We start from the raw sequence: 24,926 nt of genomic DNA, 5'->3' as shown, positions 1-24,926 counted from the left end.
AGTAGTGGAAATGACATAGGGAGGTCACGGAATACAGTTAGAACAAGTTGAATAAAAACCTAGAAAAGTAGGGAGGGAAAGGACAGGCATAAAGATCTTTCTGGGCAGAAGACTAGGAATAGTTCAAGGTTGGTTTTGATTCATGAGTCACTGGGCAGGGGTTTAAGGGGCTTCTATTGTGACAAAAAGAAACAGAAGCTGGAGATAGGCTATGATAGTACAGTGACAAAATAAAGACCTAGTTGCTAGGGTCAGGGAGTAGACACCAGAAGCTTGGAGAAGGACAGATGGAGCCCTAGCTCCTGGTCCCCTTTCTCACCCTCCTTCCCCCCTAGGTCATCTGAAATGTCACCTTTCACCTAATCATCATCTCCTTGGTTTCAGACCTTAACTCTGGTCTCTCGACTTCTGCTTAGTTCCACATTCTCTACCCTTTTGCAAAGAGGACTACCACATTCTCTTCCTGGAGACTTTAAGGCTTTTCTGCTTGCCACATGCTCTAATCACCAGCCCCTCCTAACTCAGCTGAGATGGAAGTGTCCACCCTCTCCAAAACTCTTAAGCCAACTCCCGGTCTCAATCAAGAGTCTTTGGGCCCTAGGATTATCCTTGCCTTATTTGAAATTGGATCACTTCCTCCTGTCTCCTGGTGTTTTCTCCCTTCCCCAAACAATAGTGACCATCAAGTAGCTGAACAACAGACTGCACAGAAGTTTGAAAATCTCTTAAAAGATATTAAAGATATCATTAAAAATGTGACAAGTAATGAAGAAAAGATCACAGAAGTCAAAGATTCTTTTGAGGAAATCAGTATTTCTGAGGATGTGTCAGAACTTAAAGAAAAAATCAGAGAACTTGATAAGATAAATGAAGTGTTATTGAACAACCTGCTTGGTTGCTCAGACCTAGAGAAAGAAGAGAATGCAAAAAAACAGATGATAGTGGAAAACCAGAACTGTAAGGACACGGTACAAGTCTTTAGAAGTGATTTGGTAAATTGTTCAGAAGAAAACAGAGCCCTTGATGAAACTCAGTTAAGTAAGGAAAAAGCAAAATATAGACTCCCTCATGTTCAAGAAGAAAATATCAAACTTAGGAACAACATGGAGCAGTTACTACAGGAAGCAGAACACTGGAATGTGCAACATGCTGAGCTCAGTGAACTAATAAGAACATATCAGAAATCTCAGAAAGATATACAAGAAACTCTTAAAAATAATGGAGCACATTTCCAAACTCAATCAAATGAGAAGGTGTCAGCTCAGCATGAACTGGAGGAACAAGTGAAAAAACTGGAACATGACACATATTCATTGCATTTGATTTCAGCTTTGCTGGAAAATGAATGTCAGATCTTACAGCAGAGAATAGAGCTTCTCAAGGAACTCCATCATCAGAAAGAGGGAACTCTGCAAGAGAAGCCAATTCAGAAAAACGGTGAAAAGGACAAGAAAAAACAGAAGCTATCAGCAGAGCATAAGCCAAAAATGCAAGAAAAAGAGGGTACATTTCAGAAAAAAGACAAATTCTACAGAGGCCTGGATGCTGGTAGCAAGAAAGCGCTTAATAACCACTTCAATACTCATATTGCAAGAGGAACTCCTGTGGAAAAATCATCCAGCAGCCTAACTTAGAAAATACCAAAAGTAGAAGAAAAGGCAATTCTTCAAAAACTGTAACACATCAACTCTAGGCATAATCAATCATCAAACCTAGGATAGATCTGCTGGTTTGACAAGAGTAAACCATAGAACAAGAAGATTAACACTTAGATTATTCATTACCTCAGTAGTTATGTAAGTTTGGTGTTTCATGACCATTAGTGCCAGTATCAAGTTCATAACCTGTCGTACAATTTGCTTGTTTTTTGTATTTATTAGAGATCCTATGACACTGTAACCAAGAGGGAGAAGTTATAGGTCCAATTAATAAAGATCTAAATAAAAACTAGAATAAAAATGAAAAGTTTGTTTTATTTAATCATTTACTGGGTAAGGGGAATTCTGGGAGGAAAAAGTATATGACCCTTTTATTGTGAACCTTTAAAGCTCATGATTGAAATGCATGTTTCCTTTTCCTGTTATCTACTGAAGTGTGGGAAGTAGTGACGTAAAGAAGAAAAAAAATGCTGATAAACCAACCCAGAGTAGTTTTTCTCTTCTCATAAGTGTCCCCATTCCCTAAGTACTGTTTTTCATAATATTCCTCTCCTGCTCCTCCACTAGTGAACAGTGGGCATACCAAGCAGCAGAGGCCCTTGGCGAAGGATACGTCAGTTGGTTTAGAAGAATAGATGTATATCTAGATTTTGTTCTGTGTTGGCAAAATTCTTCCCATTCCTCCAGGTGGGGATAGTAGAGTTACCCAAGGGAAAAAGCAGTATTTTCTATTGAGGGACCTGGGCTTCTGGGTCGCCTGGGTGCCTCAGTGGTTGACTGGCTGCCTTCAGCTCAGGGCGTTATCCCGGGGTCCCAGGATCGAGCCCCACGTTTGGCTCTCCGCAGGGAGCCTGCTTCTCCCTCTGCCTGTGTCTCTGCCTCTCTCTGTGTTTCTCATGAATAAATAAATAAAATCTTAAAAAAAAAAGGGGGGGGGGGAGCTAGACTTCTGATTCCAGAAAAAAACACAGCAGATGCATTTCTTTTTTTTTTTTTTTTAGATTTTATTTATTTATTCATGATAGTCAAAGAGAGAGAGAGAGAGGCAGAGACACAGGCAGAGGGAGAAGCAGGCTCCATGCACCAGGAGCCCGATGTGGGATTCGATCCCGGGTCTCCAGGATCGCGCCCTGGGCCAAAGGCAGGCGCTAAACCGCTGCGCCACCCAGGGATCCCCAGCAGATGCATTTCTTACTATTCCTCCCATTAAGTATGGTAAAGACCCTGGACATTATGTATAAAATGAACTGGAGACCCTGAAAGATGGAGAGAATGTGATGGACTATCCAGAGACCAGAGACCTTGAGACTTCAGGAACAGCATGCTGTTAAGTTCCCTGGGTTTTCTTTTTGTCTTGTATATCCTGGATAGAGTGTTGGAAGAGTCCACAACCCAGAAATGCCAGAAATGCCAATGCACTTAGACCAAAAAAAAAAAAAAAAAAATCCCCTTCTCTTGCTCTCCCTTGGCAAAGGATGAGGAAAGAGACAGGTAAAGGACAGGAAGGGGACAACTCTAGCCATGCATGAAAAATGTCATGCCTCCACCCTCACTCCCACCAACAAATACTGAGTGGTGAGCCTAGACTTTCACCTCTGCCTGGTGGTAATGAGGCACTCCGCCCCCTTTTCTTCTGGGATGTTATAGAAGAAGCAGAGTGGGGACTCTGAAGTCCCACCCCCACTTGAGGGTAACAGGGTGGTCCTTCCTGACCCCCTCCTCCAGTAGATTGGAATGTCATGGAGGCCTAATGGGTGACCTAGATTTTTATACCTTTCTTTTGCTAGCACAGCATCAGGGGAGGCCTGCTAAAACAGAAAGTTTAATAAGATCCAGGGCCTCATAACATAATGCTAAAATACCCATGTAGAAAAATCATACATCCTACCAAGAACCATTAAAATCTGACCTTGAATGAGAAACAACAACAGATGCCAACAATGGGATAACCCAGATATTAGAATTATCAGATAAGGGGATCCCTGGGTGGCTGAGAGGTTTAGCACCTGCCTTTGGCCCGGGGTGTGATCCTGGGGTCCCAGGATCGATTCCCACATCAGGCTCCCTGCCTTGAGCCTGCTTCTCCCTCTGCCTCTCTCTCTCTGTATCCCTCATGAATAAATAAATAAAATAAATAAAATCTTTAAAAAAATGAATTATCAGATAAGGATTTCAAAGTTGTCATTATAAAAATGCATCACTGAGGGCAGCCCTGGTGGCGCAGCGGTTTGGCACCGCCTGCAGCCTGGGGTGTGATCCTGGAAACCCGGGATCGAGTCCCTAGTCGGGCTCCCTGCATGGAGTGGAGCCTGCTTCTCCCTCTGCCTGTGTCTCTGCCTCTCTCTGTGTGTCTATGAATAAATAAATAAAATATAAAAAAAAATAAAAACTTTAAAAAAATGCATCACTGAGCAATTACAAATACATTTGAAACAAATGAAAAAAATAGAAAGTCTCAGCAAATAAATAGAAAATATAAAGAAGACACAAATGGAAATAGTTGTAAAACTCACTGAGTGCGCTCAAAAATAGAATGTTGATGTCAGAGGAAAAATTCCGTGAAATTGAGGATAAGACAATTACCCACTCTGAAAAATTAAGAAAATAGACTGGGGGAAAAAAACAGTCTCAAGAATCTGTGGAACAGTAACAAAAGATCAAACATTGGTGTCATCAGAGTCATCCTCAAAAAGGGGTAGCATGTGGCCTCATAAAGTATTCAATGAATATATGACTGAAAATTCCCCAAATTTAGTGAAAGGCATAAAGCTACAGATTCAAGAAATTGGAGTTCACTGTATAAACTCAAAGATCAAGGCACTGAAATAAAATTTCTGAAACCTAAAGACAAAGTAAAAATCTTGAAAGCAGTTCAAAAAAAAATTCATTAGGCATAAGGGAATAATTATCCAAATGACAGCAAATTTCTTATCAGAAACCATGGAGGCCAGAAGGAAATGACCATTTTTCAAGAACTGAAAGAAATGTAAACCTAGAATAATTCACCCAGTGAAAATATCCTTTAGGAATGAAGGTGAAATCAATACCTTCTCAGCTCGAGGATAACTGAAAGAATCTGCTACAAGGCCACATCTATCTGAAAGCAATTGGGAAATGAGATTTTTATCTGGGCAGCCACGTTGCCCAGGCAGAAGGAAGAATTAATCTTGGAGCCCTGTGAGGTGTTGAGAAAATATTTTTGAGTTTCTACACCATTAGGGATTTCTGAGCAAGTTTTATGGAACCTTGAAATCTTGGACTAAAAGCAAGCTATAGAGATAATTTAGAACTGCATTAGATAATTAGAACTCAAAAGAGGGCAGCCCGGGTGGCTCAGTGGTGGCTCAGTGGTTTAGCGTGGCCTTTGGCCCAGGGCCTGATCCTGGAGACCCAGGATCCAGTCCCACTCAGGCTCCCTGCATGGAACCTGCTTCTCCCTCTGCCTGGATCTCTGCCTCTGTCTCTGTGTCTCTCATGAATAAATAAAGAAAATCTTTAAAAAGAAGAAAAGAACTCGAAAAATATACCTACTTTGAGATGTCTATTTTCACTTCAAGTTGGGGTGAACCTTGGGTCTCTGGAGATATCTCTGAGTTATAAAGCTGGAGACTTGGGCTACTCTGGCCCCTGGAGAGATTTATTTACATTAGAAAAGAGAGAGAAAACAAGGATTCTTTCTATCTTGTCTTTGAGGAGTAAAGAATTTTTTTCTCCCTATTTTTAGAAGAAGAGGAGGACAGCTACCTTTCTTTCCTACAAAAATACCTAGACTCAAAAAAAAAAAAGAAACAAAAAACAAACAAACAAAAAAACCCTAGACTCATTTCCTCACTTACAGTACAGACCCTTTGCATGTAGGGTGACATCTGGTTCTCATTGCATCTCTTCAGGGGTAAGAATTGAAGCGAAGGGAACCAGCGCAATTATTATTAGGTAAGTAATAATCATCTGTCTCTGATCCAAAAAAACCTCATGTGGGGCAGCCCCGGTGGGGTGGCGCAGCGGTTTAGCGCCGCCTGCAGCCCAGGGCATGATCCTGGAGACCCTGGATCGAGTCCCATGTCAGGCTCTCTGCATGGTGCCTGCTTCTCCCTCTGCCTGCCTCTCTGCCTCTCTCTCTCTCTGTGTCTCTATGAATAAATAAATAAAGTCTTAAAAAAAAAAAAACCAAAAATCTCATGTGTATATTCAGGATAAAATAAAAATGAATATGAATATGAAGAACACACAAAGACAATCACAATCTCCACCATATGTTCTATTATGAATGAAGTATAAGGCATACAAATTTTTCATATGTTGGAAGTACTGAATATACAAATTGGAATACTGCTTCCTACTCAAAAATTTACAGTTGAACAGTAGGTACTAAAAGAATCATAGTTCTTTGACTTTCCTTTGAATGGAAACTACTATCTACACTATTCTATTTTCCAGCCATCTTGACTAATAAAACATGCAGTTACTTTCCATACTTTACCAGATATGTGGTTCATATTGCCAAGAAAGAAATTGTTGCTGAAATAAATTATAACTTTCTGCATAGTCAGTTAAGCCACCAACTTGTGGTTTCAGCTAAGGTAATGAGATCAAGTCCCACCTTGGGCTTTGTGCTGTGTGCAGTCTGCTAAACTTTCTCTCCCTCTTCCTCTGCCCCTCCAAGCTCTTACTTTCCCTCTTGTGCTATCTCTCCCTAAAATAAATAAATAAATCTTTTAAATTTTTTGAAATATAACAAGTTGAGGTCATTGATTTTTTTTACCCTATTTTAACTCCAATATAGTCAACATACATATTAGTTTCAGTTGTACAATATAGTGATTCAACAAGATCACTGATATTTTTCAAAGTAAAAAAAAGATGTTACACAAAGGTGAAAGTTACCAGATCAAAATGAAATAAAAAAGTGGGTCTATAATTATCACATTATCATCATTATCTTGTTCTTCCGCAAAACTGATTGATGTAGAAAATTATTATTATTTTTTTTATTATTATTATTATTTTGTTTTAAATAGACTCCTCACCCAACATTGGGCTTGAACTCGCCACCCTGAGATGAAGAGTTTCATGCTCAATAGATTGAGCCAGCGAGGCACCCCTACAAAATTATTTTTTAAATATTTCTTATCATAAATAAAGGCCTCAAACATTCATCATCGGAGTGTCAGGGTCACTTGAGTGTTTCATTTTGTTCTGTTTTCTAACAGTTACACAGTTTTCTAAAGGAAACCACTAACCACTAATCCATACTTAATTAAATCTTCTCTCACAGGGAAGTGTACATCATTTTGACAAGCACTGATCTGTTATGAAACTTATTTTTTTTAAACTTCATTTTATAAGGAACTTAGTGTTGATGTTTGCATTCTGTTTTGATCTTAAAGATTTTTTTTTAGAGTAAGTTCTACACCCAGCAAGGGCTTGAACTCACAATCCCGATATCAAGAGTCTTAACGCTGTACTGACTGAGCCAGCCAGGTGCCCCTTAGAGATTTTTTTTAAGTTTTAAGAGAAAAGTACTATTTAGTGTTCCTTAGACTGTTCCGGGGAAATATTTTTTTTAGTTGCATCTTTTCTTTTTTTCTTGGTGAAAGGAAAACAATAATCTTTTCTAAAAACTGGATTTGAGTTTGTTAATATTCTTTATTATTTTTAGAATTCCATTTCAGTGATTTTTGTCCTTATTTTGATTTTCTTTTTTTTTTCAGTTGTTTTGTTGTGCTTTTTTCCATTTTTTGACTTGAACACTTACTGTTTTTTACTTTTCTTGTTTCCTCAAAAATGTATTAAAAGCCTGTAACTGAAACAAAACAAAACAAAAAAATCTGTAACTGTCCCAACATATATTGCTTTGGATATGGATCGTAAATATTTCACTATTATTAATTCTAAATTTAAAAAATATTTTAAACTTTAAAAATTAATTGTTCAAATAATATTTCAAAATATGATTTTAAAATTTAAAAAATTATTTTCTTTATAGCCCAAACATTATTAAGTAGAGAAGTAGACACACTGATATAACGTTAAGTATTATTCTTTACATCATATGTAGGCATCATATGGTATCCTTTGTGTGTTTGACATATTCATAGGATAAAGCTTTAAGAAAAAAAAAGAAAATACACTTACCTACAGTTGGGAATTTTACAGGTTTTTTGTTTTTTGTTTTTTTTTAAGATATTTATTTATTTATTTATTTATTTATTTGAGAGAGAGGGCTTAACCACACATTGGGAGAGGGGCAGCAGAAAAGAATCTTCACTGACTTGAGGCTCAATCCCACAATGCGTGAGATCATGACCTAAGCTGAAACCAAAAGTTGGGCACCTAACCAACTGAGCCACCCAGGTAACCCTGGGAATTTTACTTCTTATAAACTCTTGTACACAAGGAGAAGTAGACCTATATAGTAATAATCTTTGTAATATTACTATTCTGTGGGAAACAAGCCCTAATGTCTATCAGTAAAAATGGCTAAACTGGGCTATATGTATATGAAAAGTAATAATGTAGAAATTACAATGAACTAAATGCATATGTATGAGCACGGGGAGATGGCTTTTGAAATCTTTAGTTAGAACTTTTGACTGATGTCAATTATGATATCTAATCAAAAAAGTATATTTTCCTACTAGTCTAAGATCTTTATTTTTTTTTTAAGATTTTACTTATTTATTCATGAGAGACACACAGAGAGAGGCAGAGACATAGGCAGAGAGAGATGCAGGCTCCTTCCAGGGACCCCAATGCGGAACTCGATCCCAGGACTCCAAGATCATAACCCGAGCCAAAGATGCTCAACCACTGAGCCACCCAGGCACCCCTAATCTAAGATCTTTAAATTCAGAAATTTAATAAAACTAACCACCTAAAGCCTTATGTATTTTAAATGAATATAGTAATGGGGCCCTGAGTGGTTCAGCAGGTTAAGCATCTGCCTTCAGCTAAGGTTGTAATCCCAGAGTCCTGGGATCAAGCCCCGTGTAGGACTCCCTGCTCAGTGGGGAGCCTGATTCTCCCTCTGCCCCTCCCCTTGCTCATGCACACACTCTTTCTCACTCTTACTCTCAAATAAATAAGTAAAATCTTTAAAAAATAAAAATAAATGAACATAATATTTACATAATTATTTTTATAATATTACTATTTATCATTTTTCATTGTTTTTCTTTTTTTATATTTCCTTCAACAGTAAAATACTATACATATTTTTAAGTCAGTTTTTTTGTTTGTTTAAGAGAAAGGGCCTGAGGTCAAAGAGGGGCAAAGGGAAAGGGAGAGACTCTCTCTCTTTTTTTCTTTTAAGATTTTATTTATTTGAGACAGAAACAGAGGGAAAGAGAGAGAGAGAGAGAGAGAGAGAGAGAGAGAGAGGAAGGGGTGGGGGGGAGGGAGCAGCGAGGGAGAGAGGGAGAGGCAGAAGCAAACTCCCTGCTGAGCAGGGAGCCCAACTGAGGGCTCCATCGTAGGACCCTGGGATCTTGACCTCAGCCAAAGGCAGACACTTAACAACTGAGTCACCTAGGCACTCTAAAAACTCTCAAAGTTTTGAGAAACTTGATTGGTCTCTACAATGGTGAGGATGAGCAAACAATAGGCTAACTTCATTTGAATTTTTCTTTTCTTTCTTTCTTTCTTTCTTTTTTTTCTTTTAGTGAGCTGTACATCAAGTAAGGGACTTGAACTCATGACCCTGAGATTAAGAGCCACATGCTTTACCAGCTGAGACAGCCACATGCTCCATCCAGTTGATTTTTTAATAATAACCTATCCAGTATAATTTGTATAACTCAGAAATTAGTTCTTTGTGTCAGCATTTTCTCTCATAAAATATCTTTTCAAGGAAATGATAACTGAGGGGTACCTGACTGGCTCAGTCAGAAGAGCATGCAGTTCTTGATCTTGGGTAGTACTCTTCAAGCCCCATGTTGGGTGTAGAGCTTAGTGGGAGGAAGGAAGGGGAGGGAAGGGGCAGGAGGGAATAACTGTTTTTGTTTTTTTTTAAGATTTTATTTATTTATTCATGAGAGACACAGAGAGAGAGAGGCAGAGACACGGGCAGAGGGAGAAGCAGGCGGAGCCCGACGTGGGACTCGACCCCAGGTCTCCAGGATCAGGCCCTGGTCTGAAGGCGGGGCTAAACCGCTGAGCCACGGGGCTACCCGGAATAACTGTTTTGAATTTCACTTCTCTTTCTGGTTCCATTGTAAGTGATGACTGACAGGAGAATTAGTTCACCAACAGTTAGTTGGTGGTGCTCTACATAGATTTCTTGTTCTAAGTCGGCTAGAATCTGTGGCCTTTTGAGCCCTCATGAGAGTTTCTTGGAACTCAGCTTTCAAGCATTCAGTTCAGGCACTCCATAAAATAATACATATTTGCTTGATAGTGTATTTTTTGTAAGTATGTTAAGTATAGTATATATATCTAGTATATGTATTTATACACGGAAGGTTATATAGAGATTTGATGGCGTATCTGTATTGTATTCCACCTTATATGTGAAAACAAACTTATATTTTTATTTTTTAAATTTTTTTATTTTTTCAAACTTATATTTTTAAAAGTAGTTTGTTTATTTGTTTGTTTTCAGTAATCTCTATATCAAATGTGGAGCTTGAACTCACAGCCCTGAGATCAAGAGTCACAGTTCCTCTTGACTGAGCCGGCCAGGTGCCCTACAAACTTACATTTTTGAAAAAGTTTTTGTATTGAGCACTTAGTGAATGGAAAAAAATAGAAACCTGACAGATTTATAACTACATCCTACTGATATTTGAATTTTATTGACTTCATTATTTACTTATGGTGACCACAACTTTGAACTGGGATCATGGCAATGGATACTCCTTGTAATTATTATAGACAATAGACATTTGGACCAAAACTTGTGAAAATACTTAGACATACTAAAGAAGCAAAATTAGCTCAGATACCTGATACCATCGAGAACTGAATTAGAATTCAGGGTGACCCTAAAAAATTATACAAGTGGGGAAAAATTTACATAAAATACACTATGTGAAAAACTGTAACGGAATAACTTAATTTAGAAGTGACTGGTGGCTCAGTCAATTAAGTGTCCAACTCTTGGTTTCTGCTCAGGTCATGATCTCAGGGGTCATGGGATGGAGCCCCGAGTCAGGCTCTGCACTCAGCACAGAGTCTGCTTCAGATTCTTTCTCCCTCCTCCTCTGACCTTCCCCACTTGCGCTATCTTGCTCTCAAAGAAATAAATAAAATCTCTTTAAAAAGGAATAATTTAATTTACTTGAGAAGGAAAATCTGCTTTAGAGAAAGATAATGAAGAAAAATGTTATTTCATCATGTCTCTTGAAATACGTTATGGGTGACTCACAGAGCTTACATAATGATATTGAAGTAATATCTACTATAAAAATGCTAAAAATATAGCTATCCTTCATTCCAGAGTCTGTAAACATAAGCTCAGCAACATATCCATCATTCAAGGCAACTATAATTAAAAATTGAGTGTATTTTTCCCAGGCTTTTTGTCTGTTGATTTTATTTTACATGGTGTAATTGTGCTGTATATTCAACTTTTGGTTACCTGTGTATAATACATATAATTTATGGATTGTCTACAGAAAAAATCTTTATCACAGTTTAGCTTTTCTTTTATAACAAGCCATGGTCTTAACGTCTAACATTAATTAATATTTGCCTAGAAATAGGGTTAATATAAGGAATGTAACTAGGCTACCCAGAATTTAAATGCCCATGACAAAACAAGTGAAATTACTCTTTATTCATTTATTACTTCACCACTTCATGAGTACCTGCTATGTAAAAAGCACTGTGGTTGAGTCAGTGAAAATCAGAAAGATAATCAATAGATATTTTTGCCCTGAAGGAACAGAGGATTCAGTGAATTATTATGTTGTGACAATTGTTTGGAATTAATGATTATTTTTCTGACCAACATGCATAGGCTGACTTCAGAAATGACTTCAGGTTCTTTGGAAGATATTTGGAAGAATCTTTCTTTGGAAGAAATTTAAATTTCTATTATTTCATGTGGTAATTGAAATGAAATTTGTACATTGGATATAATACTAAATTGAATATTAATGATTGTGTAATCATTAATATTTGTAATCTTTGGTGTAATTTGAGATATAACTGCTAAAAATCATTCCAGGAAGAATCTCATATGTTTCTAACTGAAAGTTTGGAGCACTTAAGGAATTCCTTCTAGTTCTAATGTATTTGACCAATTTATTGGTCGCTCTCAAAACTAGTCACCACTTTAATCATCAACAGCTTCATTATTTTTTTTTTTAAGATTCTATTTATCTACTCATGAGAAACAGAGAGACAGAGACAGGAAGCAGGCTCCCCACAGGGAGCCCGATGTGGGACTCGATCCCGGGACTCTGAGCCAAAGGGAGACGCTCAACCACTGAGCCACCCAGGTGTCCCTACAGCTTCATTATTTTGGATGGTAATCAAATCTTGTGATTTTAAGAAGTTTAAATTACAGAGTGGCGTGTTTTTTCCATATTTCCAAATATTTTACACTGAACACCACATTATTTGTGAACAAACTATTTTTCATTCATATGTAACTTGTATGGAGAAAATACTAGAAGCATGTAACTGTGAAGTATTTGTAGTTTTCTTCTCAATGTTTATTCTTTCTTTCTTTCTTTTAAAGATTTTAGGTAATCTCTACACTCAATGTGGGGCTTGAACTCATGACCTCTAGATCAAGAATCACGTGCTCTTACAGACCAAGCCATTTGAGTGCCCCTGTTCAGTGTTTTTTTTTTTTAAGATTTTATTTATTTATTCATAAGAGACACACAGAGAGAGACAGAGACACAGGCAGAGGGAGCATGCAGGGAGCCCAACGTGGGACTCGATCCCCAGTCTTCAGGATCACTCCCTGGGCCGAAGGCAGGTGCTAAACTGCTGAGCCACCCAGGGATCCCCTCTCTTCAGTGTTTCTTAATTGATCTTACTATAATAAACACTTTTTAAAAAGTGATCCCTGTGCTTAATGTGGGCCTTGAACTCACCACCCCAAGATCAAGAATTGCATGCTCTACAGACTGAGCCAGCCAGAAGCTCCTATAATAAACATTTTAAACAAGGAATTCAATGCCTAAAAAAATAACATAATTTGTAATTCTTAGATTTGCAGTTGACCATAGGATTCAATAGTATTTTTGTGTAAGTAGCATATGTATCTTTTAAAACAACTATATTTCAAGAAAAACAGCTAAAATAATTTTCTTAGAAGAAAGCACCCTTGCTACAAATTATCTAGTCTAGAGCCAGTTCTATTGGTTAGAACAGAGCTACAGGGAAAATAGCCATGGCTCTGATAACCACAAGAACTTGTTGATTAACTTTACTCAGTCTATAAGCTTATCTTATGTCATCTTATTTATTGCCCCTAACCCCTGGTTATTTGCCTTTTGGATCTTTGGAATGTTGCATGTACTAGGGCTTTATCACTCTTCCTAAGGATCTTCAGTGATTGTATTGTGGACATTACAAATGTGACTATCCTCAGAGCACTGAAAAGGCTCTTACAAGAACCAATACTAAATAATAGTGTTTGGTATAAGAGGACAGTAGGCTCTCAGCTATGTATTCTTGTGTGATTACTTTCCTACCTAACCAACAACTATCTTAACACTACGAAAAATTAGTGATACGTAAGTTTGGGTTATAGCTAAAGACAGATTCTTCATAGTCAGGAAGAAGTGCGATGAATTGGCTCTTGGTATGAGCGATTTTGCATATGAAGCTGATGAGTGGGGATCCCTGGGTGGCTCAGTGGTTTAACCCCTGCCTTCCACCCAAGGTATGATCCTGGAGACCTGGGATCGAGTCCCACATCAGGCTCCCTGCATGGAGCCTACTTCTCCCTCTGCCTGTGTCTCTGCCTCTCTGTTGTGTGTGTGTCTCTCATGCATAAATAAATAAAATCTTAAAAAAAAAAAAAAAGAAGCAGCTGATGACTGTAACCAACAGGTAGGAATTGCTGTAGCTCTATTTTGGAACATTGCTCTTCTCAGAAATTTATAGTTTATAGTTAAACTTTATGTGAACTAATTTAGAAGAAAGGCCTATTCGATTGTCATAGGATTATCATTTTTTTCTATGAAAGGACTAAAAGTCAAAATCTGAGTTCCTGAATGTACCTTTTTTCTGCTTGTTTTGTTAAAGCCAAAGTGAAATGCACATTAGAAATTAGTAAATGTATTTTAAATATTACAGTGTCGATGACTTTCAGCCAAAAACCACCAGGAATATATTTGTAGTTGGATTTATTGCTCATTGCTACAGCAAAAGAGAGACTAATATGAAAATAGAGATATGACAGGAAAGCTAAGGGATGTCACAGGGCAGGGATATTAGAAAAAACTTATAGGATCTGGACTGTGTTTGGTGATTTGGGGGTTGGGGGAGGAGCAAGCGAGAATTTATTCTGAATTGGGGACTGTTAGGAAGTGGGTGTAATTCAATGATTAGGTATCTTAACAACTCTTGTCTAGGAGAAGGGAACATGAGACCCACGCCAAAGCTTTTATTGATAAAGAAGCAGCAGTCACTCATATTAACCAGGATAGGAGATATTTGGCATTTTGAAGTTTGGACAATTTCATGTTTTGTTTATGTTCAGACATGATTAAGGAAAGGTCTAGTTTTTGTCTAGATCCATCATGGTCACAAAATGTCCTTAAAATATATGATGTTGATATTCTGTGAAATTGTTTATGTTGAAGAAGAGAACAATACCATGATGTAACTGTGAGTACAAGCCAGCTCCCAGATGTAAGGGGCTGTTTGTTTCTTTCTCAACTCTTATGCCATTAGGTGGCAAAAGTAATAATCATTGATTTCAAACATTTGTTCCCTGGGATCCCTGGGTGGCGCAGCGGTTTAGAGCCTGCCTTTGGCCCAGGGCGTGATCCTGGAGACCCGGGATTGAATCCCACGTCGGGCTCCCGGTGCATGGAGCCTGCTTCTCCCTCTGCCTGTGTCTCTGCCTCTCTCTCTGTGTCTCTCATGGATAAATAAATAAAATCTTAAAAAAAATTCTTATTTTTGTCAATGCTATCAATTCATATGTTCCTGTTAGTATTCATTTTCATGCCTTTGTTTCTCAATGAATAATCTCTTCCTATAGAATAGACTTCCCTTTTTTGTTATCCTAAACATGTTTCTATGATTCATCTAAGAGGGGAATTTTCCATATACTTTAGTCACAGAATTGTTTGCTTTTTCCCTAACAAAATGTTATGATGAGCTGTTTTACAGTGTGAATTTACTTTATAATGTCAAATTATAGAATTTATTTTTAGCAAATCAATAAGCAAGAACAAGGGGACTGTTTTAATTGGCCCACATATGAAATCAGGGTTCGTAGATGGCATTAGCATATAATTTAATTTTTATTTATTTATTCTTTTATTTTTAAAAAAACTTTTAAAGATTTTATTTATTTATTCATGAGAGACAGAGAGAAAGGCAGAGACATAGGCAGAGGGAGAAGCAGGCTCCTCACAGGGAGTTCGATGCAGGACTTGAGCCTGAGATTCTGGGATCATGACCTAAGCCAAAGGCAGACATTCAACCACTCAGCCACCCGGGTGTCCCTAATTTTTTTTTAAAGTAAACTCTATCCCCAACATGAGTCTCGAACTCACAACCATGAGATCAAGAGTCACATGCTCCACCCACAGAGCCAGCCAGGCATCCCTAGCATGTAATTTATATTTATATTTGTTTGGCTATAAAATGTGGAGACCATTCTGATTCACCCATGTTCTGACAGGTGTTTAATAGCTTGACTTCCTAAATACTCTTAAATTAAACAGATAGTAGAGGAAGCTTTTATTCTGAAGTTTGTACAAAAGTGAATTATCTGGCAGCACAAGTATGAATTTGTTGATGATCTCCAGATGTTCTACATAACACGTTTGAAGGAGTTCAGATTTTTTAAAAAATTCCAGTGAAATACATTTAACATAAAACTTACCATCTTAGCCATTTTTAAGTGTATAGTTTAGAACTGTTATGTATATTCCTAATGCTATACAACGAATTTCCAGAAGTTTTCTCATCTTGCAGAACTGTAACACTATACATATTAACCAAACTTTCCATTTTATTCTCCCACCAGCCCCTGTCAACAACCTTCTATTTTCAGTATGTACGAATTTGATTACTCTAGATAACTCAAATAATTGGAATCCTACAGTATTTGTCTTATTGTGACTGGCTTATTTCACTTAGCATAATATCCTCAAACATAATATCCAGAGTGTAGCATTTGTTGGAATTTCCCTACTTTTGGGGCACGTGCACCCCCACGTTGGTAGCAGCATTACCAACAATAGCTAAGTTATGGAAAGTGCCCAAATGTCCATTGCCTGCTGCATGGGTAAGGAAGATGTGGTATACATGCACAATGGAATATTACTGAGCCATCAAAAAGAAGGAAATCTTGCCATTTGCAATGATGTGGATGGAGCTAGAGCTTATCACGCTGAGCGAAATAAGTCAGTCAGGGAAAGACAATTATCATATGATTTCATTCATGTGGAATTTAAGAAACAGATGAACATAGGGGAAGAGAAGGAAAAATAAAATAAGAACAGAGGGGGAGGCGAACCATAAGAGACTCTTAACAATAGAGAACAGGTAACTGCCGCCCTCTCCTCCTCCGGCCAAGGAGTTTCTAGAAGCTGGCAGGTCCAGAAGCTTTATGTGGAGGTGTCTATGTGTCTCCTGCCGTTGGCGGCAAGGTAAAGCCCCTGGTGTCCCCAGTCCCTGTCCGTAGTGCGGGAGAGCTGGCTGCGGCCCTGCCCTGCCCTCCCGGGCCCTCCCGTCCCCTCCCCCCGCCCCCCCACATCCCTCCCAGTCCCCTCCCGGGCCCTCCCCTGCCCTCCTGTCTCCTCCCCTGCCCTCCTGTCCCCTCCTGTCCCCTCCCGGGCCCTCCCCGTCCCCTCTCATGCCCTCCCCTGCCCTCCCCGTCCCCTCCCCTGCCCTCCCTTCCCCTGCCCTCCCCTGCCCTCCCGTCCCCTCCGTCCCCTCCGTCCCCTCTCGTCCCCTCCCGGGCCCTGCCCTCCCCTGCCCTCCCGTCCCCTCCCCTGCCCTCCCGTCCCCTCCGTGCCCTCCCGTCCCCTCCGTCCCCTCCCCTGCCCTCCCCTGCCCTCCTGTCCCCTCCGTCCCATCCCCTGCCCTCCCCCATCCCCTCCCTGTCCTCCCTTCCCCCTGCCCTCCCCTGCCCTCCCGTCCCCTCCCCTGCCCTCCCGTCCCCTCCGTGCCCTCCCGTCCCCTCCGTCCCCTCCCCTGGCCCTCCCCTGCCCTCCTGTCCCCTCCGTCCCCTCCCCTGCCCTCCCCATCCCCTCCCCTGCCCTCCCTTCCCCTGCCCTCCCCTGCCCTCCCGTCCCCTCCGTGCCCTCCCGTCCCCTCCCCTGCCCTCCCCTGCCCTCCCGTCCCCTCCGTCCCCTCCGTGCCCTCCGTGGCCCCCCGGTGCCGCCCGCGCCGCCCGCCGGCTGCGGACCCCTCCAGCCCGGCTCTTGGTTGCGGCGCTCGGGCTCGGGCCGACGCTCGTGCAGCCGCTGCTGAACCCGCAGATCCCTCGAGGCTCCCCGAAGCTTTTGCTTTGGGGTTGATTTCTGGGCCGAGGAATTCCCCGTCTGAATTTCTCTCCCTGCAGTGAGCAGTCGTTCAGCGGGGCGTGGTGCCCGGGATTGAGGGGACCGAATGCCCCCCTGGATGTTTCGTTCCTTGGTTCGGGGTCAGGAGAGTGGTTTTCGCGCCACCCAGGCCGCGCAGAAAGCGGCGGAAGGTGCGCGGGGATGACAATGGGCGGGCGCGGGGGCAGCAGCTAAAATCGCTTCTCTCCAAGTCATCATCTTTCACAGCCCCAGGAAGCGTCTTGATTCACCGCGGCGTTGGCAGCAGTAAGACGGGCAGTACCAAACAGAACTGTCTGGAAACCTTTGTTTCCAATTCAAAACGGAGCTTTATATTGTGTTTGCCATCAGTCCAGGTACTCTCCCCTAGCGGATGACGGATTGCAAAGCAGAGCATCTGATGGCAGGACGATTGTATGCTACCACCCTTCTTCTTTTTAAGATTTTATTTATTTATTCATGAGAGACACAGAGAGAGAGCGAGAGAGAGAGAGAGAGAGAGAGAGAGAGAGGGGCAGAGACACAGGCAGAGGGAGAAGCAGGCTCCATGCAGGGAGCCTGACGTGGGACTCATGTTGGTCATGCGTAAGACTCTCAAGCATTAGAGAGAGAATGGGCGGATTCCCTGAGTACTCTAACATACACTTCATTATTCCACGTGAAGCCTGTGAATGACATGTAGCTGTAATCATTAACCCATTGTACAGATGTGGAATCTTACCCTCAGAGAAGTTAAAACACTTCCCCAAGGTGACATGGCTTAATTAGTGGTAGAGCCAGATCTTAAACTCACGTCTACTGACTCCTGACCAAACGCTAGATCTTTAAAAGATGCATTGTTAACTCCTGCCTGGAATGCTAAATGCCTCAACACTATGGCCTGTTGAAAAGAAAGTAAATCTCAGCAAAAAAGGACCTAGAGTTAAATAAAACAGGATTAGCTACTCTCTTAGAGGCAATATTCAATCATAAGAAGCTATGGAAAAGTCTTCCCTAGAAGTCTCTAAAAATAAGATATAAAATAAATCCATCTATTTTGTAACGAATATATGTTACAGGCCAGTGGAAATCTAGAAAATAACTCATGATAAGTTCCACATGAAAGTATTAGAAACTTTATAAGTATAGCCTAAAATGGTGAACAGAGTGTCTTCCATTAAATGGTAGAAATCAGATTTTCTTTGAAAGTAAAAATGTGTTATGGGTTGTTAAATAAATATCAAATGAAGGGGATCCCTGGGTGGCTCAGCAGTTGGGCATCTGCCTTCAGCCCAGGGCGTGATCCTGGAGACCTGGGATCGAGTCCCATGTCAGGCTCCCTGCATGGAGCCTGCTTCTCCCTCTCTCTCTCTCTCTCTCTCTCTCTGTGTGTCTCTCATGAATAAATAAATAAAATCTTTAAAAAAAATCAAATGAAGAATCCTCTTTTTTTAAAGGATCCTTTATTTTTATCAAATTTTTGATGCGTTAGTAAGAACTAAACTTCATGTACGTTTGTTTTGCATTGGGATAAACAGTGGTATAGAATTAACTTCTGACCTCCTGTGCTAATATAAGGGATTAGGGGCACAAGCATTTTTAGAAGAGGAGATCATCCAAGTAATCTTTGCTTTTTGTCTTAGAAATGTATGGTAAGACTGTGGACTCTGAGGTGTTTTCTTCCCCCCAGGGGCATAGAATCATAGGGCGCTTGTGTTTTACTCAACTGTATATTATAATTCATTTATCACTTTTTAATATACAACAGCCAGGGCTGAAAGGAATTGGCAATAGTGCCAGGCAGCCCCAAGAATCCAGTATGGGATGCTAATTTGTCACAGAAAATCCCGCAAAGTACAATTCTACATGCAGATTATAGCCAAGTGTTATCTGTGAAATTAGGCCAAATTCTGAGGATTTCTAATTACTGAAGGTGAATGTCAGGGCTCAAAGATTTAAGATTTAACAGCAAAAAGAGGAAAGGTAGGATTGTGTTTCAGTTTCTATTTCTTTCTTTTTTTTTTTAAGATTTTATTTATTTGAGAGAGAGAGGGGAAGTGAGAGAGAGCGAGCATGAGCTGGAGGGAGGGAGGGCTGGGAGGAGGGACAGAGGGCAAGGAAGCAGCAGACTCCCCACAGAGTGGATGGCCTGATGCAGTCTCCATCCCAGGAACCCAGGAGCATGACCTGAGTCAAAGGCAGACATTTAACCAACTGAGCCACCCAGGCGTCCCTCATATTCTATTTCAAAAGTAGAAAAATCTATTCTTTCCTCATTTGTTCTTAATTCTCATTTGAAATCCTGGCCTCGGCACTTCTTTGTATCATACTCTCCTTTCTAGTTTCATTGAACACGATGCTTGAAAAATATGGTAAAACCTTGTGTGTGCACGCCATCAAGTTTGTGAGCAAATGAAGTAATAGGATGCTTTTTTTAATAATAAATTTATTTTTTATTGGTGTTCAATTTGCCAACATACAGAATAACACCCAGTGCTCATCCTGTCAAGTGCCCCACTCAGGGCCCGCCACCCCAGTCACCCCCACCCCCCCACCCCCGCCCTATGCTTTTTGGATTTAAATCTTGCAGTGCTTAAGAGCTCCTTATATCCTCTGTTTCTTTGTTAAATGTGGCGGCTTCTCTTAGGAAGTAGCTTCCTCCATTCAAAACAGGGGTTCAGTAATTAGCTAAAACAGCTGGTAAAACAGTTTTAGTTTTGTTTCCCCATTTTTTGTAAAATAAATGAAAGGGCCTGTTCTGAGCTAACTTCATTATGGAGCTCAATGGATCTTGAAATATATTAGTTTTATATGATAGAATTAACTCATTGATTAGATATTGTTTCCATGGTTCGAGTAAAGAATAGTAACTGGAATGATGTTTGAAGCCATGTACAATTGTTGACCTAATCAATACACAGTTTCCTATACTTGTACTTTATATTTCTTAAATTCATGTCTTTCATGTGACCCCAAAATTACTATGTAAGTATATAATAAAACCTATTTGTGTTTGTTAGTATTTTTAAGATTTTATTTATTTATTCCTGAGAGACACAGAGAGAGAGGCAGAGACAGAAGCAGGCTCCATGCAGGGAGCCTGATGTGGGACTCGATCCTGAGACTCCAGGATCACGCCCTGAGCCAAAGGCAGATAGATGCTCAACCACTGAGCCACCCAGGCATCTCTATTTGTGCTTATTAAAATTACAAGGATGAACAAACACTGATTAATGTGAAGGTGGGCATGGAACATGTTAGAAAAGCAGAGCGGGGTAGTAGAAAGTGCTTCTATTAGGGAGAGATATGCAAAGCCAACCTTCACCACGTATGAGCTACTTAATCTTGATCAAGTTAAGTCAAGTTAACTTCACTTTTCTGTGCCTCATTTTTCTTCTTTGATAAACAGGGAGTAGTAACTACCTTGCAGGTGATTGTGGAGATTTGAGAAAATATTTGCAAAGTCACTAGCTCAGTATCCAACAAGTGATAGGGATTCCCCAAAATGGAAGCTGCTGCCCCTGGTCTTGAGAACTAATACTTACTTAGACTATGATTCTAAACATACTTTCCTCGTTTTTTGTTGTTGTTTGTTTGTTTGTTTGTTTTTTTAAGATTTATTTATTTATTTATTTATTTATTTATTTATTTATTTATTCATGAAAGATTCAGAGAGAGACGCAGAGACACAGGCAGAGGGAGAAGCAGGCTCATGCAGGGAGCCGTGATGAGGACTCAATACCAGGACCCCAGAATCATGCCCTGAACCAAAGACAAATGTTCAACCACTGAGCCACTCAGGTGCCCCCATATCTCCCTTTATAGAAGGTGGACAATTTTATTTTAAACCTTCAGAGTAGGTATGAAAGCAAACAAATGTTAACAATGCATTAGGGGGGAAAGTCTGTTTATAAACATAAAACTAGAGCAGGTATTAGCAGAAAATGGCAAGAATTTGAAAGGTGGCAATATTAATCAGGGTCCAGGCAGAAAAACAGAGCCAAGGTATCTTAACAGAGAAAATTTAATGTGGGGAACTAGTCACAAAAGTGATGGGAGAGGTGAGAAGGCAATCAGAGGTCAGTGAGGCAACACATTGGAAGTTTACCGATGACAGGGAACTTGCTATTCCCTCCACCACTAGAGTGACAAAGAGAGAAGGAGGTAGAACCAGGGCTTAGGGAGCCTGGAGAAAGATGGAACCCGCTGGAGATGGAGCCCTGCCTGAGATACTACACAGAACAGACAGAGAAAGGAGAAATGCCCTGGTTTTCCAATTTACCACCCTCCAATCTCCCATCACTGTCTTCTCAGTGGTTCATCTTAACTCAAATCCAGTTGACCAAGAGCCTGAGAAAGGCAGTTTGCCAGGAGACCCAGCAATACAAAGTGGCATGGAGGAAGGGCAGGGGAAAAAATATGAGGACAAATAGACAAATGACCAGCACAGTGACAGTCACAGCTATTTTCTGAGGAATTGCTTGCATGGCCTGGGATGGAATTACAAGGCAGATAGTTCATTGCTTTTGCTTTTTTCCTTACCTCAGTGCCCTCCTTCCCTAGGTTTGGTGTAGGGTAGGCCTAATGTATTAGACTGGAAGGAGTCTCACAGGTGCCATAAATCAGAGTATCAGTGGTCACATCTGGAGCAGAAGGCTATGGCAGGAAAAGACAAAGGCAAGTGGGGCTTATTAGTCTGAGAAGATAATATACATTCTTGTTGGCAATAGACCAGAAATAAATGCTAAAAACAATCTGTAGTAGATTAGAGATTGTGGTGGCTTGCATCACATCTCATCAGGCCATGAGAAGGGGATATATTTTGAGGGCAGAGCCCAGAGGACTTACTGATTGGTAAATGTAAATATGAGGGAAAAGGAAAAAAAAAAAAAAAAAGATGAGTGATGACACTCAAGTTCACTCTGAGCAACCAGGAGGATAACATCGCCATTTATCAAAATGGGCAAACTATGAGAAGATTTGGGTAGGATGGCCTGAATTTGTGGGGGTGTTTTGTTTGGTTTTACTTTTTAAGATTTATTTATTTATTTTAGAGACAGAACAAGAGAGCATGGGGGTGGGCAGAGGGCAGAGGAAGAGGGAGAGAGAACCTCCAGCAGACTCCCTGAGCACAGAGACTGATCTCATGTCTCTGAGATCATGACCTGAGCTGCAATCGAGTCGGTTTACTTAACTGACTGAGGCACCCAGGCACCCCTCAGAATTTGGTTTTTCATATGCAGAATTTCAGAACTTTTAGAAAATATTTTATTAATTTATTTATTTGAGATAAAGAGTAGGAGCAGGGTGAGGAGGCAGGAGAGGGGCAGAGGGAGAAGCAGATTCCTTCTGAGAGGCTTCCTTCCCAATGTGGGGCTCGATCTCATGACTCCAGGATCATGACCTGAAACTAAAGGCAGACACTTAACTGACTGAGCCACCCAGGCACCTCAACTTTTGGTTTTAAAAAGGTCCTTTTAAAAACTGCTCTTTCTGTTATTTTTTACATAATGCAGGAGACTCAGGACTGAAACTACGAAAATTATTAAGTGAAAGTATGTGTATCTAATAGTGAAATCACATCTTTCTTTCCTCCTTTGATTCTGAGAAAGCTGGCAGCCAAGATTTCACTCCCTGTCCCTGAATCTTTCCCCTAACTCCAAGAAGTTGGTTTATTCAGTTTTTAGGATAAATGATCAGCTTAAAAAGAAAAAGTCCTTTGCAGATACCAATAATTAGAGATTTCCCACAGGAATTTCTGAGTCCACAATTACTCCAAAGTAATTCCTCATAAATCCCAAGCTCTGATGTCCATCATATTGTTAATCTCACACATTATATATAAATAGACAAAGATCACAGACTTCCCTAGGCACAATGTTAGGTCCTGAGATTGGAAGCCAGGAGACCACATGTGGTCATTAGTGTCAGAATTCAGGCAGGAATTATTCTGGGTTTGTCCCTGACACCTGATAAGCATTCTTTCAAAAACACTTGGAGTACACTCTTGTTCATAGCACCATTATTCACAATAGCTAAAACATGAAAGCAACCCTGTCCATTGATGGATGAATGGATAAGCAAAATGTGGTACATACATACAATGGAATATTATTTGACCTTAAAAAGGGAGGAAATGCTAACATATACTATAATATAGATTAAACTTGAGGACATTATGCTAAAGTAAAATAAGCCAGTCATAAGACAACAGGTACTTGCGGCGCCGTGGGTAGCTCAATTGGTTAAGCATCTGCCCTTGGCTTAGGTCATGATCCTGGGGTCCTTGGATCGAGCCTTTGCATCTGGCTCCCTGCTTGGTGGAGAGTCTACTTTCCCCCTGCCCTTCACCCTACTCGGGCTCTCTCTCACTTGCTCTCTCCCAAATAAATAAAATCTTTTTAAAAACTTTGTTTCAAAAAGAAGACAAACACAGTATGGTTCTATTTAAATGAAGTGGTTAAAATAGTTAAACTGTAAAGACAGAAAGTATAGTGGTGGTTGCCAGGAGCTGGGAGAGGGGGGAATGAGGAGTTAGGGTTTAATGGATATAGACTTTCAGTTTTACAAGATGAAAAGAGTTACGGTGAAGGGTAGTAGTAATGGTTGTACAACAAAGTGAATGTACTTAGTACCACTGAATTGTACACTTAGACATGGTTATGATGGTAGAAAAAATAGTTGGGAAAAATCAAATCCTCTGAAGAAGAATAAAGAAGAGATCATATAATGGCAGATAGTCTCCAGATTGCCCTTGGGCAACAATTCATCAAGAAAAAGAACTACAGGTACACCTGGCTGGCTCAGTTAGTAGATTGTGGGATTCTTGATCTCGGGGTTGTGAGTTCCAGCCACATGTTGGGTATAGAGATTACTTAAAAATAAAATCTTAGAAAAGAGAACTCTCCAGAAGGAAATAATATTGATAATGTTGAGGAAACTCTTGGCTGAATTTATCTAATTTATTTAGCCAATACTGAATGTACATGATCCTGGAGGGAACATTTAAGGGTGGAATAAAATAATCTTGGGTTAAATTGTTTTTAACTCTTCTTTTTTTTTAAGATTTTATTTATTTATTCATGAGACACACACACACACACACACACGCACACACACAGAGGCACAGGCAAAGGGAGAAGCAGGCTCGATGCAGGGAAGCCTAATATGGGACTCGATCCCAGATCTCCAGGATCACATCCCGCGCTGAAGGCGGCGACAAACTGTTGAGCCACCTGGGCTGCCCTTAACTCTTCTTTCTAAAAATGAAATTTTGCTGTGGGTGAGGGAAGAGGGAGTATATAGGAACTCTACTTTTTGCTCAATTTTTCTGTAAATCCAAAAACTGCTTTAAAATGTAAATCTAATTAATTTAAGAAATTTTTAAAGAAATCACTCTTTAAAAAAAATACTTTTTAGCTTTGTAAGTCCATGAAATTTTTATGGCAGTTTGAGCTTTTTCGCATTGCATTTCCTAAGAAAAATATAAAATAGCATGGGAGAAGAAAACCATACTGAAGAGATCTTGCAATTTAAACAAAGTGGTTCATACTCTTTAGAGATTGTGTTTTTGCTAAGTCTTCGATATGCAAAACCATTC

General features: G+C 40.1%; 1 protein-coding gene across 1 annotated transcript; it reads left to right on the top strand.

The window, feature by feature from the left end:
- Window positions 1–256: 256 nt before the first annotated feature.
- SPZ1 (spermatogenic leucine zipper 1) lies at window positions 257–1,965 on the top strand. Its single transcript, XM_038532083.1, has one exon. The coding sequence runs from the start codon at window positions 531–533 to the stop codon at window positions 1,632–1,634; it is 1,104 nt and encodes a 367-aa protein (XP_038388011.1). The 5' UTR covers window positions 257–530; the 3' UTR covers window positions 1,635–1,965.
- Window positions 1,966–24,926: the final 22,961 nt, after the last annotated feature.

Source organism: Canis lupus, chromosome 3, assembly GCF_011100685.1.
Source record: "Canis lupus familiaris isolate Mischka breed German Shepherd chromosome 3, alternate assembly UU_Cfam_GSD_1.0, whole genome shotgun sequence".
NCBI lineage: Eukaryota > Metazoa > Chordata > Mammalia > Carnivora > Canidae > Canis > Canis lupus.
The sequence above is the reverse complement of the archived record's forward strand: the minus strand, read 5'-3'. Positions and strand labels throughout refer to the sequence as shown.